At 37.9% G+C, this 18,660-nt stretch overlaps 1 protein-coding gene across 1 annotated transcript in view; it reads left to right on the plus strand.

Annotated features, from left to right (window-relative positions):
* Positions 1 to 584: 584 nt before the first annotated feature.
* Positions 585 to 18,660, plus strand: part of ABCC2 (multidrug resistance-associated protein 2) — a 46,961-nt gene continuing 28,885 nt past the window's right edge. The window contains exons 1-9 of the mRNA XM_077387722.1: positions 585 to 838; positions 1,754 to 2,234; positions 3,678 to 3,856; positions 9,326 to 9,365; positions 11,011 to 11,170; positions 11,339 to 11,453; positions 11,535 to 11,615; positions 11,795 to 11,819; positions 17,641 to 17,697. Coding sequence (XP_077243837.1) covers positions 1,902 to 2,234; positions 3,678 to 3,856; positions 9,326 to 9,365; positions 11,011 to 11,170; positions 11,339 to 11,453; positions 11,535 to 11,615; positions 11,795 to 11,819; positions 17,641 to 17,697 — 990 coding nt within the window. The 5' untranslated portion in view covers positions 585 to 838; positions 1,754 to 1,901. The remainder of the gene's footprint in view (positions 839 to 1,753; positions 2,235 to 3,677; positions 3,857 to 9,325; positions 9,366 to 11,010; positions 11,171 to 11,338; positions 11,454 to 11,534; positions 11,616 to 11,794; positions 11,820 to 17,640; positions 17,698 to 18,660) is intronic.

The following is an 18,660-nucleotide window of genomic DNA, read 5'->3' on the forward strand; positions in this document are numbered from 1 at the left end:
TCAAAGTTGGCGGAGCAATATAAAACTCGTTTTCCAATGAGTTGGTACAATTATTAAAACATGGTTTTGTTGATATCATTTCCTTAAAATTTCGCACCCTATAGGGTAATTCGCACCCCTTGTAACGTGAATTGTGGGAGACTTTAACGACAGTGATGCGAATTTTCCTACATTGGGTGCGAATTTATCATCATCCTTTTTTTAAACTCGGCGGAGTTATAGAAAACTCATTTTGCAATGAAAAGAATTTTTTCCTAGAGGCCTAAACTTGAGATGAGTGGAAACGGGAGTAAGCTCCAATTAATCGGCGAAACCTAACTTTCCTCCATGCTGGGTGAAAGAACTTGGGTCCCTTTATATGCTCCAATTAATCGGCGAAACCTAACTTTCCTCCATGCTGGCGAAGGATACTAGCATTCCTGACCTAATTTCACAGTGATCCAAAAACCAGGAGAGAAAAGCTCCCGCCATTGACCAGATAGAGAGGGACGTCGAGAGAGACGTCACAAGCCGACATAATATAAAAACTAAGAAAGGAAAATCCTTTCTTTTTCTAGTTTTTCGCCAATTACCTTTTTTACCTCTTTCTCATCTTTCGTAAGCGGTGACGCTCCAATGGTTTTGTCTTGTTCCCGCAATTTCCACTCAACCGGGAAATAAAAATCCAGGAAAATCCGCATCTGATTCGTGAATGGAGAACTAAAAAGGCATATAGAGAATCTAAAGAATCCTCATCATTTAACACAGATTGATGCCCGCTACATTCATTTTTACCTCGTCGTCTCCATCTTGCAGAGAGCAGAAACTGTTTTCTTGCGAGAGCTAGGGTTTTGTCAAGGTTAGCATGCTTTGATTTGGATAACACAATGATTTTTTCAATAGCTTTCTGCTTGTTTTGTGTTTAATTTGTTCCGAGATTTGAGTCGGTGACTATTCTAAAGCGAAATTTAGAGAGGCAACGATCTCACTACGCTTTTGTTTTTCGCTTTTTTCTTTCTATGAATGAACCTCGAAAAGTTAGTTTTGTGTTTAATTTGTTGCTAGATTTGAGTCGGCGACTATTCTAAAGCCAAATTTAGAGGTGTATTGATCCTAGTGTGCTTTTTGTTTTTCGTTTTTTTCCTTTCTATGAATTAATCGTGCAAAAGGCTAGTTTTGTGTTGCGAGATTTGAGTCGGCGACTATTCTAAACCGAAATTTAGAGAGGTATTGATCTTTGTATGCATTTTTGTCTTTTGATTCTTCCTTTCTGTGAATTAATCGTCAAAGGATGCGTAAATTCGGTGTATGGGGGCAAATTTATGAAAATAGTTTGGAATGATCAAGCTGGGTTTTGAGAGTAGTGAGTAGATGCCGAATTTTTGAGTAGTTGGAGGTATTGATTTTAAAGAGCTGGTCTTTAATAAACAGATCGTAAGAAGATTGATTTGCTTTCTTCGTTTCTATGGTATTTTTCGGTCGGCCAATGGAATTTGGTTTCATGTTTGTCTTATTTATTCTTTTTCCTCTGTTTTCTGTGTTGACCTTCATTAGGTTTAGAGCAAGAGAAGTGCTATTGAGTGCAACTTGAAAAATAATTCTTGAACTCTTTCGATTTCTGCAGATTTTCCATGTGATTTTTGAGTTCTGATCAATTGAATTGTGTTATAAACGCTCTGTAAGCGGGAAGGAGTCGTCTAATTATATAATTGAGAAGTATTAGCTTTTTATTCTTATGAAATGTCTGCTGAAATCTCACTTTGTCGAATGCCAGGAATAATATTTGAGGAAGAGAGGGAGGCGGTTACCTGTAATACATTGATTTGGTATCTCCATTGTATATCAAAAAGTGGTTGTTTTTTGAAAAAGAGAATGATGATGATGTTCATTTAGAGGGGTGACTGGAGTTCAAGTTATTGGAAATGGCTTTCAAGCCGCTGGTTTGGTATTGTCGGCCGGTGGAAGATGGAGTCTGGTCGAAGGCAGTGGAGAATGCTTTTGGTGCTTATACACCTTGTGGCATTGACACCTTGGTTATTTGTATCACTCATTTGGTTCTTCTGAGTTTGTGCTGTTACCGAATATGGCGGAGTAAGAAGGATTCTAAGGTTCAGAGATTTCAGCTGAGGTCACGTGCCTACAATTATGTATTGGCACTGCTGGCTGTGTATTGTACTGCTGAGCCTTTATTCAGGTTAGTCATGGGCATGTCAATCGCAAATTTGGACGGCCAGACTGCCCTTGCTCCATTCGAGGTGGGTTTTCATTTCGGTTTAGCTTGATAGTTTTTAGGCTTTTATTTGGATTTTCAACATTGTGAAAGGGGTTTGTATTAGTTGATTTGTTAGTTTTTCAATGGTTATGTGTTTACATCAAGCACACCGCAACAATTCATCTCTCAATACTTCTTTCTCCTCTGAATAATTGCATCGTCACAAAAAGGCCTAGTCGAGTAAATTGTATTTATTCATCTAAAAATTAATCTGTCCATTTTTATCTTCAGTTGTCTCTGTGATTTCATCTGTTCTATTTTGTGCATTTGTTTTTGGTTCATGACTGCGGATTATGGGTTTTCGGAGGCCATCTCTGAAAAAAAAATCAATTTACTTTTTTGCCCTGACTAACTCTGATTGGTAGTTTGCTATTTTCAATTTTTGGTTTATGCATATATTCACATTTAAAAGCTTTTGTTACTCGTTCAAGAAGCAGATATAAATGGATACTTGTCTCGATTGTTGAAAATATTGAGATACCCAAACCATTTATAGGTTTTATTCATGTGTTGATATAGTGGATATGAGAGTACCTGGTAGGACAAAAAAATGCTTACTTGAAATATAAAAAGGTTAACCACACATTATGGCACTTAAATTACACAACCATCAAGGTAGCAATCAAGTTTAATATTTGCATTTAAACTTGCTTGCTGGTTTAATCTCTCCAGCATCTTCTGTCTGACAAAGTAGTAGTCCACTGTTTGAATTTGGCTTGATAAACTGGATTTAAATGCATTATTGGCATTTTGATTGTAAAAAAGGCCAATAGGAGAAGGAGGGATGACCTTAGAATAAAGTAAGTTCTCTGATTTCTATTTGAATTTATTTATTTATTTTTTCTTATATGAAAGTCTTGTTTTGGAAAAGGGTAGGACTGCTTGAAGCTTCTAAAATTTCTATTTTGAATTGAGGATGTTGAATTAGGATTGATTTATATTTAAAAACAATTTAATGTAGAAAGTTAACTTTTTAGAGGAGATTCGGATGATTTTTTGAGAAAGTTTGTCTTTTTAAGTATAATTAGAATCTGAGTTAAAGTAGAAGTCTTCTAGGTCTGTTTTCAGGTTGGAAAGTATCTAGGGATTGGGAGTCCTTTCTTTGAGAAAGTTTAGGTCTTAAAAAAAATATTTGAAGTATATGCAAGGAGTTTTACTGTTTTTTTTTTCTATTTGAAACAACATCATATTCTGCTCTTCAATTTGTTCTTTATTGATGTATGCTTGGTTTTGTTTTGGGTTGAATTTAAGTTTGAAATTTATGATTGTTATTTTATTTCTGCTGCACCAGCGAAGTCCAAACTTTTGAGTGCTGATACCTCAATGATTCTTGCTTAGTTCCCTTTTTTATGCCTTGCTATATTTCCTGCACAGATGAATTAGCTAATATGATGTATATGTACTTAATTATTTTTTTCTCATGCAGATAGTTTCTCTTCTCATTGAGGCTCTTGCTTGGTGTGGCATGCTGATCATGATTGGTGTGGAAACTATAGTCTACATTCGTGAGTTGAGGTGGTATGTCCGATTTGGAGTCATCTATGTTTTGGTTGGGGATTCTGTCATGCTCAGTCTTGTTCTCTCTGTCAAAGGGTACTATACCAAGTGAGTTCTTTTTATCATTTTTTAGGTTTGGTAGCTAAAGCTGCATTATTGTATCAGCTTCAAAGCAGTTCTTTTATTCTGGTCATTGTTCTGTTTCAAGATACCAAGTGCAACCACGGGGCCTCAACTCCTTTTCTTTTCTTTTCTTTTCTTTTTCTCTGCTAAAGCTCTCTAGAGAAGGTACAAGACAAAACAGTACCGATGTGAGACATTTAGTAAGACTTGAACACAAAGTTTTTGGGACAAAAGTACAAGAACCTTTTGTTATTTGCAAAATAATGCACATACAGAGTGTCTCTTAAAATTAAAAATGAAGACATTCGTAAAAAGGTGGGGGTGGCACCAATTGAGGAGAAGATGAGGGAGCACCGCTTAAGATGCTTTGGACATATCCAAGATAGGCCTTTGGATGCTTCAGTGAGAAGAGGCGACTCGTGCCAAATTGATGGAGTAAAAAGAGGTAGGGGCAGACCGAAAACAACTTGGGTAGAACAAAGAAAAAACCAAGAAGAAGACTATTTTTATTTCAGCCAAAACAAAATATCCTACTCATTATTCGGAGGTGAATCATAGAACACCAAAAGCTGTGGTATCTTATGGACATAACATAGGTCACATCCCTCACGACATAAGATTGAAAGATCCAAACCTTCCACTGCCGGCCCATGAATTCTTCAGAACGGGCCGGCAGGCGGGTGTGACAGAGTGGGCGGGCACTACTAACCATTGTCCAAAACAACCCCTCTGACATGAGTTTTAAAATAAACTTTTAACCCTCTCCAAAAAAAGACTCAACTACCTAGACCCGACTTCTTTTCCTACGTAAACTCAACTAACCCCTAAACTCTTTAAAAAATAGTAAATAACCAATAAAACCTACACTCAACAAAAAACCAATACGTGTTGCATTATGGCCATGTTTGGTTGCTGGGATTTTATTGGAAGAAGTAGTCAAAGGGGGAGGTGAAAAGCATGGAAGTTGTGTAGGCTTGTCTAGGGGAGAAGAGTGGTAGCCAAAAGGAAAAAAGCGGTAAGGCGTTTGGTTGCTAGAAGAGGTGTGGAAATATTTGGGTGTCATTATCAAAATGGGTGGTGGAAGAGAGAGAAAGGGAAGAGAGAGAAAGAAAGGAAAAAGGCAATGATTATATAAGACAAACAAATTCCACTCTTCTTCTCACAAAAAAACTCCAAAAAGGAGGTTTTGTATTGGAATTTTAGTAGAGGGGACAACTCTCGCCACATCAGCGCCACCTAGGAAAAAGTGTAATGATGATGTCTTCTCAATGTCTTGAAGTCAAATGGAATTTCAGTTCAAATTTGACAACCAAACAACATTTGGCATTCCATATCCCATAAAATGCCTAGCTGTCTTCCACCTTTTTTGCAACCAAACAGGGCATATAGGATTTTTATAAACTCTCCTTCTATATGCCAATGGTGCTCCACTACCCCAAACAGAATTGTGTAAAACTCCTTCCCTTTGGAATTGTTTAACCCAAAGTCCTCCTTAGCTAAGGTGACATGGATCACCCCAGTCCCCTCCACTTGAAGAGAACTCGACCCCGAGTTAAGTGGTGATGTTGTCATACCATCTCCAATAGGTGTATCACGAAACCCATAGAGGTCCAAAACATTGGAATTCTTTGATATCCCTAACTCATTCGGTAAATCCGCCACGCCATGTAGGCATTATCATTGATCTTCTTTAGAATCTTATAAGGCCCCACCTTCCCATGCTTGATCTTGTTATATTTACTAACCGGAAACCATTCCTTCCTCATGAAGATCATCACCTTGTCTCCAACTTCAAAGAGCTTGACACATCGACGCTTGTCCTTTTCGGCCTTGTACTTTGCATTAGCCTCAGTAAGCTTCTTTTTTACGCCTTTATGTATCTGCTTCTTATTGGATATGACAAGGGATTTCTTTAATGTCAAGTGCCCCTACACTAGAGATGCTTTGGGGTTCTCCTCATCCATTAAATGTTGAAGGCATAACTCTTATTTTTCTAGCGAACAACAAAGACATTATCCCTTTCGCTATGAATGGAATCCTTGCCAAATTACCAAGGCCTCCCCAATAATAGATGGAAAGTATCCTTATCTATAACGTCATATAAACCTCATCCTTGTAAGTCCTAAGTATCAATTTCAAAAAGAAATCGACAACGTTTAGTTACCTTCTTCTTGTTTCCCTTTGAAATCTAACCGAGTTGTAGGGAGTAGGGTGCTTCTCTGTCTTTAACTTGAGTTTCTTCACCATGGACTTTGACGCAAGGTTCTTCATACTAAATAAATAATGATGTTGCATGTTCTGTTCTTAACCTTGCACTTGCACTTGAAGAGATTGTCGTGTTGCGCGAACTCCTATTTTTGGTGTGCACATCACACGCTGCATCACCAAGGATCGCCTAGGAGATCAATAATAGGGCTGGAATCTTCTTCTATATGCTACTTCGTTTCAGACTCTTCTATATGCTACTTCTTTTCAGACTCTTCATTATACTACTGCTCTGGATCATCCTCTTTATGTTCGTCACCAACAGCTAGATTGGTAGTATGCCGCCTTGGGGACGCTGGTTGATTTGTGATCCAATTGGTTGCATTTGTAGCATAAAATCCACTCTCGAACTGCGACTCAAACGGATCACGTCGTGGAACGAAGGGTCGTTGCCGAAGTAGAAGAAACATCTCCACGACCTCTTCCTAGCGTCGGGAACACCTGGGTAGGCCTGCTAGTCCCAACAGGAGGATTCCGAACCACCTTCTCTTTCACTACCAGAATCGCCGCCCTCAGTGTCACTGCCGTGGATTGACTCACGTAAGAAGTCCTCTAGGCCAACCGATTGAGCATGGTCTTTACTCTCTCTGCTATTTCCTTTGCTTAGGAGACGTGCATCACGTCAAAATCCCTTTAGAGCTCCGAGGAGTTGTTCTTATTTGCTATTACCATGAAAGAAAATGAATTCGTAACTTCTTGACATACTGAAATATGTTTGAAGTTTAAACCCTCAGGCCTCTCAAAAAGGAATTGATATTGAAGTGTCAATATCAGATGTCAAACTCTTCTCTAATGGACGAAAAGAGGCAAAGTCACAATGAATGAAGGATTAAAATGCCCCTAGGATTCTGTTCAGCCCCAGGGCTAACATAATTACATAAGTTCAAACTAAGAAGTCTGATATTAAGGATTACTTAAGTTGTTATGTTGAGATACAACTTGATGAAACTTCAAGAAACCCTGCTACAGATGTATTTTACTAATGTATCTCATCGGCCTTGATACATAATGCGTTGTAAGTCTCTGAACTTTAAAATGTAGGTCACTTTTGATTGCCTTTGCAGGGTAGAAAGGCCACCACTGATGTAGAACTTGCACTTCTTTCTTTTGATCAATGGTGGAATGTGGGCCATCTGCTGACATCAACAATGCATGCACTGACATAAGCACGATGCCACTAGTTGCGCTCATGTTTCTTTGTCCTTTCTCCTGTAATAAGTCTTAATTACCCTTTGATGTATGTTTGCATTAGAAAGAAAAAAAAGTGATGCCACAGTTGGGCTCTCTCTCTATACATATATACTGTATGGAAAACTTCAACTCTCACCTTGCTTAAAATGCTGAGGTTTGGGGTGAGGGATAATCCACGACTAATGTGCTGTAGTGGGAATTAATGAGGGTGTTTATGTGATAATTTTAAGGGAGGCGAGGGGGGTTGTTGAAAGGTGAGAGATAAGATTCTTGCCCCGAGGGTGAGGGTTAGTAGCTCTTGTTTTGTGTATGTCCTTGCGTGTGTATTTACTACACGCATTTACATACTGATGCAGAACAATCGAGGGTCGAACTAATATTTCGCTCTAAAACCTAACTAAAATAAGACGATTCTTTGAAAGGGACGTTGGGGGTGAAAAAGATGGGTGAAAATTGGGGTTTTGGCTTAAAAAATAGGTGATTAGTCTGAGGAAATAATTCTACGGGGTTTAGGATAGGTTTGGGTGGTGTAGCCATATGCTGGGAAGCTATTGAAGGATGGCAGGAACGTGTAAAATGAGTTTTGGGGCTAAACGAGAGAGAGAGTCGGGATATGAATGGATTCGAATGATATTTCTAAGGTCGGAAATATATATATATATATATATATATATATATATATATATATATATATTGGATATTTTAAGGGGGTTTGGGTAGAAGGTAGGTGGAAAATAATGCAAGAGAGGTTTTTCGTGAGATCAATGGAGGTTTTGGGTACCTGAGAAGGTGGTTTTTGGGGAAAAAAGAAGAAGAAACATGAAAGAGATAGATATGAAGGCTTGAATCTCAGCAACTAAAACCCAGGGCATCGCACTATGGGGTCCTAGGCATCACATCTTCACATACATGATTTGCAAGAAAGCAAGAGAAAACTGTTTTTCATTGATTCATCCATAACATAGAAAAATGCCATGAGGCTTACAATCTCAACTCAACCCAGCTAAGCCTTTGTCCCAAACTAGTTGGGGTCGGCTAATGAATCCTTTAGAAAAAATTTATGAAGAAGGTGAAAAAATCTACCCAACTCAAAGTGACTAAGTCTAATCCAGACACTAGCTGGGTTCGTCATGAGCCATGAGGCTTACAATATATGAGAAAAAACAAGAGAACTAGAAAGTTCTAAATTGCTAAAAAAACCCTAATAACTTGGACTAAAATGCCCTCTAATGAATTAAAAGCTTGCTCCCCACTTACAATTCCTGTAATACATGCGTGGGGCCTATATAAAACACTCATAACTCAAAGAACTTTGTGATTTTGATGTGAGAAGACTGATACCTTCCTATAAATTAAAAAGACTTAATAACACTCTAAAAATTAAATAGAACAATTTTAACATCAACGATGGGCCACATCTTAATTCATTGATCCTTCATGGCATCTTGGATGGTCCCCCATCACTTTCCATTCATACACACTAAGACTACAAACAGGCATGCGAGCTGCACATTATAGTTGTGCATCTTGCATGCCTGCGTAGTCCCCCACCTCCACGCCCACCCCCCCCCCCCCCCCCCCCACGCCCCCAACCACACACACATATTCATACACGCAAAATACAAACAGGCATGCAAGCTGCACACAATAGCTATGCACTATATAATTAATTAGTAGTGGGGCCCACATAAAATATGCTAGGACAAACAAATATATTCTATTTTTATAAATTTACGTGGGAACATTTCCCCACCATTTACCTAGTTTATGGTATGCAATAGGTCGACGTGTATTGTGTGTGTGTGCAATATATCTACACCAAACTCCCCTTGATAATTGGCTACTTTAAGAATATAGCTTTTGATATCATAATGGGATTCCAGACATTTTATATTAATCTGCCAGACGCTGTCAATATATTTGTAAAGTTTTTTGTATGAGCTTTCTATATTTTTACGTGGAAGGAGGAATTTCTTATGGTTATTTTTTTTGTTGCAGATCTGTTTTCTATCTGTACATCAGTGAGATCTTCTTCCAGGTTTGTTCCATTATTTACTCCTACGTACATAATTCAACTTATATATATGTACACACACACACACACACACACACACACACACTAGTAAAAAAAACCCGTGCGATGCATGGGCCAACAAAGAACTGTACATACCACATCATTGGTTGATCCAAACCGTCCATGTGATGGAACACAACAGAAATAGGTTGTGCCCGTAAAATCATTTCCATAGGCTGATCCTAGCCCTCCAATCTATAGAGGTTTCCATAATTAAAAAAGCATAAAGGAGGGGGGTAGGATTGAAATTATGTGGCTTTAATGGGTGCCTTTGTTAAAAAGCATAAAGGAGGGGGTAGGATTGAAAATATGTGGGTTGAATGGGTGCCTTTGTTAAAAGAAGTCAAAAAAAGTGAATGTGTAATTCTCATAGAATTTTGAGAGAAATTCAAATAATTCTCTTCCTTTCTCTTCTGCTATATAGTATATAGATATACTAGTAAAAAACCCCGTGCGATGCACGGGCCGACAAAGAACTGTACGGTCCACATCATAGGTTGATCCAAACCGTCCATGTGATGGAACACAACAGAAATAGGTTGTGTCCGTAAAATCATTTCCATAGGCTGATCCTAGCCCTCCAATCTATAGAGGTTTCCATAATATGTTGTTCCTCTTAAGGTGCCCGGAATTCGTCAATATTTTGAAAGGCGTCCTGAATCCATAGTATTATGTAATATGTTCACAAAAATCCGTAGTATTATGTAACATATGTACCCAATCCGTAATTTTGCAAAGAAAAAACGTCACTATGTTGACTTTGTCCACTTTTTTTATTACAAAAGCATAAAGGAGGGGGGTAGGATTGAAATTATGTGGCTTTAATGGGTGCCTTTGTTAAAAAGCATAAAGGAGGGGGAGGATTGAAAATATGTGGGTTGAATGGGTGCCTTTGTTAAAAAAAGTGATGTGTAATTCTATTAGAATTTTGGGAGGAATTCAAATAATTCTCTCCTTTTCTCTTCTGCTATATAGTATATAGATATATAGAGAAACCAGTTTCTACACACAAGTGTAGATAAGTTATCTACACACTAGCTTGAAATACAGTAGAGGGCATATTGTTTGGGTGATCCAAACCATTCATTTGATTGACCCTCACATAGATAGGGTGTCCACAAAAAATCAGCTCCATAGGATCATCCCAACCCTACGATTTGTGGATGTAAAATGGACGTGTATAAACCTTCACAAATCTTTCCATTTTTGCCTCCACGGTTCGAAGGGTTAGGATGATCCTATGAAGCTGATTTTTTGGGCACACCCTATCTATTTGAGGGCCCATCAAATGAATGCTTGGATCACCCAAACAATGTGGGCCCCCACTGTATTTTAAGCTAGTGTGTAGATAACTTATCTACACTAGTGTGTGTGTGTGTGTGTGTGTGTGTGTGTGTGTGTGTGTGTGTGTGTGTGTGTGTGTGTGTGTTTATTGTCATTTCCAGATTAATGCATCTACATCCTGAATTTATTGTTTATCACGTTGGACCTCCTGTGGATGATCTATCATGCATCTCGGTTTGCCGACGTTACAGTTTTCACCTTTGTTTATTTTTGTTCGAAAACATGCTAGCACATTTCATAAATTGTGGGGAGCTCTTTTATGCAGGTTTTGTTTGGAATTCTCTTGCTGGTTTATGTTCCTAATTTGGATCCTTATCCGGGGTACATCCCCATCGGGACTGAGGCGTCTCTCGACAGCACCGAATATGAAGAACTTCCTGGAGGAGAATATATTTGTCCTGAGAGGCACGCCAATATATTTAACCGTAAGTAATATTGGGGTTCTTTGTTCTGGCTATCAAAATATTGTTAAAAATCTTTGTATTCTGTATTCCTTACACTGGTAAGTTATTCATTTTGCTTCACAAGAATAAATATAAAAGGTGCCTTTTTTTAACCTGTGTATTTCTCTTGGTGCACTATTCTTCTGTTAGAAATATTTTTTGGATGGATGACACCCCTTATGAAGCAAGGCTATAAAAGACCCATCACAGAGAAGGATGTTTGGAAATTAGATTCGTGGGATCAGACTGAGACACTGTATAGCAAGTATGTTTCTTCTGGTCTCCTTGTAAATCAATATTCTCTTATCAAGCTTGTACTACATCTATAGTGATTCCCATTTTATAGGTTTCAGAAATGCTGGCTTGAAGAATCTCAGAGGCCTAAACCATGGTTGTTAAGAGCCCTTCACTGTAGCCTTGGGGGAAGGTATTTACTGATACATATAATGGGTTCCATGATTTTTATTTATTTTCCTTCTCTCTGGTATGATTAGATAGAGAATACATGTCTATGCCCACATTCTTTTTGTTACCATTCAAAAAAAATAAAATCATATGCACACATAATTACCCTTGATAATCTCTTCCCCCTATATTTGTCTGTAGATTTTGGCTGGGAGGCGTTTTCAAGGTAACAAGTTCATCTTTGTTTGTTATTTTCAGAAATTGTTCTTGCTTAGAATCATTTTTCCATTGCCATTGAAAACTTGTAATTCATTTATGTATATTTACAAATTTTGTTGTTAGCAATAGGATAATGTTCTAAAGCATGTTCAAATTATTTCTGTCGTGGCATGAGATCATCACTGCAGCTATTTGTATTTTGTTAGAACTTGACTTAGTACCATATCTTCCAGCTGAATATGGTTGGAATCAATGCATGCACCCATCTTTTGTGCTATTTTCTTCAATTCCTCTCATATTGTGGGTTCGCGAGGCTTGGAGATTCTATTTGTTGTATATTTTCAGTTCATGCATGTCAAAGGATTTGGTTCCCTGTTATTGTTTTCATTGTTTTATGTGTTATCTGACTTGTGAGGACCCAAGTAACTCTATGGCATGAAGTTCTTTGCCGAAGCATCTATACTTGCTTGCTTCTTTCGCCCTTTTATCTGACACATGGGACAAAATTGGTTTGCATAGATCTTAAATTGGAATTCTTGTAAATTGGGAAGAAGAGAAAATGGAGAAGAAGAGGAGAAAGGAGGCAAGATTTCATGTGGGTGAACGTTACACAATACACTGCTTTCTCTCTTTCACTATTCATAAGTGAGTTACGTCAGAAATGACAAAAATGGTCTTCATATTGTTCTGGTTTTCACTCTCCAATGTCCTGTCCACAAATATAGTTATAAACAGCTCGATTGAAGAATGAGAGCCCTTTCTAAGAATCTGAATTCTTTGTAACTCTTGATCCGAGTTCAGTCTAGTGAGGAAGTCAAGTATCCTTCGTTGTTCTGTTTACCTCCTCATCTCAGCAGTCGATGGAATTAGCTGATAATGATATTTTTTAATTGTTCATCAATATTTGATTTTTAATTTTTAACTCTTAGAATACCGTAGCATTCTTACTGACATCTTTCCTTGAGAGAGATTAAATATCTGTGGATGTAGCTAATAAATCTGAAAAATATCATGCCTGTGATAATAAGTCTTGGATGCAGTATCCTAGATTTCTTTGATTGTTCGTAGAAACAACCCTCTACTGATGCTAGATTGCATCGACTGCAACAACCAAGATATTACTGTGAGATTTTTTTTACTCCCATTTTTCATTACTAGGATCATCTTCCTTTGGCTCTTTGATCCGACCATTGATCTACCCCAATCCATATTTGCTCCCAATGAACATCCATGTTGATTGAGACCATTCAAGATTATTTGTTCTGTCTAGTCGGACAATGGTAATTTGAACTCCAGGGTGTAATCCACACGACCTCTTCCCTATGTTTCAACCTAATCCGAAGTGATTACTACGCTTATTGATGAACTGTTCTTCATACATGATCAAAGTGTATGATGAACAAATAAAATTCCTAAGAAATAATTCAACAACCCAAAATCTATCCGTTCTTGATTTTTACTAAATCAGTCAAAAATTGGGTTGTTGTACACTTGTACATGCATACAAGCTTCAGGAAAAATTATCGCAGATCAAATCTCATTTAAATTCTACGAAATCACTTTCATAAGATCCAATATAAAAAATTACTACCCATTAGTTTTTCCAAAATGTCAAAGAAAGAGATCGGATCATAACACTCCAGATTTAATCTTTCTTAATTTCGAAAATCAGAAATCCAAAAACTTTATGAATCACATTGTAACTCAATCCAAAAAATGTGCAAAAATATCAAAAATACCTATTGTGGTCAGTCTACTCAAATCTCCATAGGAAGATCAAATCAAGGTTTTAAATGTGGGTTTTGTGGTTTTGTTTCGGCCGCTACGGATACGGAAACGTTTCGGTTCACCTGGAAATCCTGTAAAATCACAAAAATGTATGGAAACATATGCAAATCATAGAAGTTTAAGAGGAAAGTTTAGGGAATGCTAGAATAAACACAAATACACACTTAGAAACCATCACTTAACCAAGATAACCATCCCCATCAGGTAAGCAAGAGCTACAAGACAACCATTCGTGGTGGTTTAACAACGAACACCTAGGGGCATGCGTTGTTGTGCATGTTTGATAATTCAATGCATACCACATTTCTCCTGTAATTCATATAAATACTTATACATAATACATACACCACATTTCAGTTATATCGTGTATGTTTCGGTAGAAATTTAAAATCATGGATTAAATATGATGAGCTATGACTCATTGTTGACACCCAATTTTGTCAAGGTGGTACTAATGATAGGTTGTCGCGAGGAAGAGTCTCATGACGAGTCTCAGAGCTCTTGTTCTCTTTCTTTCGGTCTCTCTCTCTGGTTCATGAAACGGGAAAGATTTCTCAGAAAACGAATGTCCCAGAGTTACAACAAAAGCCCGTCTTTACACGGCACCTGCCTTTTTATGGCACAGTGAAAAAGCCCGTTTTCACACAGCATTTCAACCAGAAGTTAACTTTGAGTAAAAAACGTATGTTTTTACCCAAAAACACTTCATACCCAAACCAACTCGTGAGACCAGACTTGTTGGATTCTCCTTGCAACAAGGAATCCAACGGATCCGACCGCGTGCGATTTGGAGTCCAAACGAACAAGATATGGTCTTTTGAAGTTCCAAAAAACCCCCAAAAAACAAGTTTTGGACCAAAATACCCCCCATAAAAAACATGCAATTTCGCAATTTGCGAAATTCTTGCCGACCTGACATTTGACAGCCAACCTGACATGGCTGTCAGATCAAATCTCGCAAATTGTGAAATTGGATCGCAATTTGCGAAGCCATTTCGCAAATTGCGAATTTAATTTCGCAAATCTCCAAACCTTATAAATAGGGGGTAAGAGTAAAATCAGAATTTAACCAGATAAGATTTTAATCTTTTAGATTTTTACTGGTTTTGAAATTGGTTTAGATAAAAAAAACCTCTGTCTCTTTGCTTTTCAAACCCCCTTTCAAAGTAAACTCTGTTTAAAAAACCCTAGTTTCTTTACCCGAGAGAGAGAGAGTAGAGAAATTCTGAAGGAGCTCGTACTGGGCGTCGGTATTCTGCTAAATTTTCGAAGACTCGGAGCGACACCCTCCAACTAGCGTCGTTGTTCTGCCGAATTTTGGAGAACTCGGAGCTATCTTATCCAAATAGCGCAGTTGTTCTGCCGAATTTTTGGAGAACCCGAAGCTCCATCTTCCGAATAGCGTTGTTGTTCTGCCGAATTTTCGGAGAACACGAAGTTACACTGTCCAACTAGCGCCGTTGTTCTGCCGAATTTTCGGGGAACCCGAAGCTCCATCGTCGAATAGCGCTGTTGTTCTGGCGAATTTTCGGAGAACGCGAAGCTACTTTGTCCAACTAGCGTCGTTGTTTTGCCGAATTTTCGGAGAACCCGAAGCTACATCGTCCAACTTGAGCTATTACGCCGCCGAGTTTTCGGAAGGCGTCTTCGCTCCTTTGGTAAAATTACATTTATTTCCTAGCTTTCTGCATTTCTAGTATAAAACCCGGTACAGGGTTGTTATGGGATCTAGGGCTACTCTTGTCTTGGGTCCTGTAACATAAATCCCTTACCTCTCTTTGTAAATAGGGCTACGTCCTCTCTTCTTATCCCCCTACTCTTTCTCCGGTCCCACCATAGACAAAAGAGACAGTGACGAGAGCCCTGGTGCTCCAACGACGTTGGACAAACGGAGAGAATCAGAAACCTACTGTTTTCTTTCCTTTATGTATTGTCATTTCAATTTGTTTTAGTTATCCCGATTGAGATTACACTGTGAGATCCTCCTGGGACTCGAAGTACGCAGTGTTTATATGATTTCAATCAGGATAACACCCAAACCAATTTTCTTCTTTTCTTTGCAAATCCACTTCATTTACGTACGAGAATTAAGCCTAATCGTAATAGAGGATAAAAAGTGAAGATTTCTGATAAATTTCTTTAAAAATGCCAAATCAAGTCAAGAGACCAGGTTTACCCGGGCATGATTGGTGCCTAACACCTTCCCGGAATGTAACCATAACCCTTACTCAGATTTCTGTAAAGACCAAGCCTTAACAAACAGAGATAAAAAGTGAAGATTTCTGATAAATTTCTTTAAAAATGCCAAATCAAGTCAAGAGACCGGGTTTATCCGGGCATGATGGGTTCCCCACACCTTCCCCGAATGTAACCATAACCCTTACTCAGATTTCTGTAAAGACCAAGCCTTAACAAACAGAGTAAAATTACGGGTTCTATGCCCCAATCCTAGAGTACAACTTCGGTCACTGCTTTTCCTATGAAATTCGGATCTTTATCTCCGTTTCATCAGAAAAGCAGACACGGGTCCTAGGTCCTAACCTAGGTGGCGACTTTGAAACTCTCTTTCTTGTGAAATCCGGACCGCGATCCCGAGTTCACAAGAAACATAGACAAACAAACACCCCCACTCTAAAAAAAACCTGACGTGGTGATCCCGCGCTTCCAAAGAGCAAGCGGCGGGAAAAAACCGGCTCCCACACTCATGTGACTGACATCATTAGCAGTACGGCCTGATGGAAGTGCGATCTAGTTATCTTCTCACTCGATGCCTTGTCCTGAGGTTTGCTCTGGAGATGAGAAAATAAAGAAAAGACTGAATCTATTTCTCTTGTATCTAGATCCGCTTTGATACCATGTAAATCGAGAAGCTATAAAAGGAAAGAATGAAGAAAGAAGGGAGACAAGCTTTTGTGGGGATGAAAGTTACACAATACAATTAGCTTTCTCTCCTTTTTTACTCATAAGTGAATTATGTTTGAAATGACAAATATACCCTTCATTGTATTAGGGTTTTTCACTATTCACGTCACCATTCATGCACACAAAAAGCACTATATTCCAATAATATTGTGTCGAAATGTGGAGTTTGCATATTTAGCTCTATTGTTTGATATGGATGTTGACAAGCTTGGCCCCGTCTATTTGATTGGCTAAACTTAAAAAATACGCAATGATGAGTTTTTGAGCATGCTAAGAGTTAATAACTGATTCTAGATGGAGATTCACTTCCTAAAATTTAACTTTGATGGATCGAACATTGGAAACCCTGGCCTGGCAGGTATTGGTGGGGTTTTGAGATCATGAAGGGTCTGTGATTTGGGCTTTCTCGGGCCACATTGGTGTCACCAATGCTGTGAGGCTGAGGTGAGAGCGGCTCACCAAAGTATGAAACTATTGGCGGCAGGTCGATGGGACAAAATAGTAGTGGAGGGGACTATGTTAACGTGATTAGATGGATTAATGGTTTGCATGTTGGCCCTTGGAGATTTGATCATCTTTTCGACGAGATCCACCACTGGATGGGGGCTATGGTGATTCTTTCCCTCACGACAAGAAGTCTGCCAATGCTGCAGCAGATAGGCTTGCCAGGGATGGGGTATCCTTGGACGAATTGGGGTTATACGATGATCTACCTCCTTGGGAGACTGATTCTATCTTCTTCACTTGTTTAACTTTACCTTCTGTCTTCTATATGCTTTATATCTTGTATTTCTTGATGTATAACCATCCAGTCCCTTTATCTATCATTGAAATGATACGACCATTCAAAAAAAAAAAAATTCACTTCCATCTTCATCTTTGATGCTTAATTTTGGGTTCTCAGTCTGAAATTTTCTATATTACCATGTTACAAATAGGAAATGGCTGACTAACAAACTATTACTTTCTTCTATTTGATTAATAAGAAGACTTTGTGAAGAAAGAAAAACTAGAAAATTTTGGCAATGCCTCAGATGTTTTATGGTAAATTATGTTCACTTATATATTGGATAACTTTGTTTAATTTATCATATTAATTATTTTTTTCCAAATTGTAGATTGGCAATGACGCTTCTCAATTTGTGGGTCCAGTAATTTTGAACCTTCTCTTACAGGTATGTTTTCTTTCAAGCAATGGCTTCATATTTTGTAATTTTCTTCTTTTTGACTAATTGATGCATCATATCTTCATAGTGTAATATCTTTCTGTGCCATATTTGAATGGTTGAATATTTGTTGGTTTTCCCGATAAGTAATGATGAATGTAGATGATTTTTCTTTTAGAAACCTAAATGCTCTCCTTGTTTATGTTATAATTTGTAATATCTTTCTGTGCCATATTTGAATGGCCGAATATTTGTTGGTTTTCCCAATAAGTAATGATGAATGTAGATGCTTTTTCTTTTATAAACCTAATGCTCTCCTTGTTTATGTTATAATATAACTCTGATCATTGATTATGGTCAATTCTGAGTATTCCAGACTGTTCTTGTTGGTCTGATTGTTCTTGTTTGTTCCAGTATGTTAGACCGATACTTTATTATTATTTTTTTATTTTTACCATTTTTCCGTAGAAAAATTAGATTCCCTCAAGGGGCTTGTCAGTTGAAAAAACCATATCCAACCAAATGTGAGGGGTTCAACAATAACAAAAACCTCTTTTATATGGCTCATATAGATGATACGTACAATACGTTGATTTTAGATAGATGTTAACATGGTACTAATAAAGTATAGATTTAATTAGATATGTAGTATTCGTTTGCTTTAGCTTTTGATTTTGTTCTTCCCATCCTTCTCTATTTTTTTTCCAGTTTGAAAAACTTTGTAGTATCTTTTCTGAAATGGAGCACCGAAAGGTTCCATTTCAGAAGAAAAACGAAAAACCCATCGGAAGTGAATTGAGACCTAAGATTCAATCAAATGTGGAGAAAATAGATAAACTGAAACAAAGGAGCTGAACTTGACACAGTCCAAAAGTAAATTTGGAAGATTCCAAAAAAAATTGTTGGGAACTTCTAATGGTTTCACCCAAATCCATTGGTTCTTCGACTTTGAAAGATGTAAATTAGATCCAA

This window comes from Tasmannia lanceolata, unplaced genomic scaffold, assembly GCF_043159265.1.
Source record: "Tasmannia lanceolata isolate RefF3 unplaced genomic scaffold, GAP_Taslan_0.1 ptg000008l, whole genome shotgun sequence".
Lineage (NCBI taxonomy): Eukaryota > Viridiplantae > Streptophyta > Magnoliopsida > Canellales > Winteraceae > Tasmannia > Tasmannia lanceolata.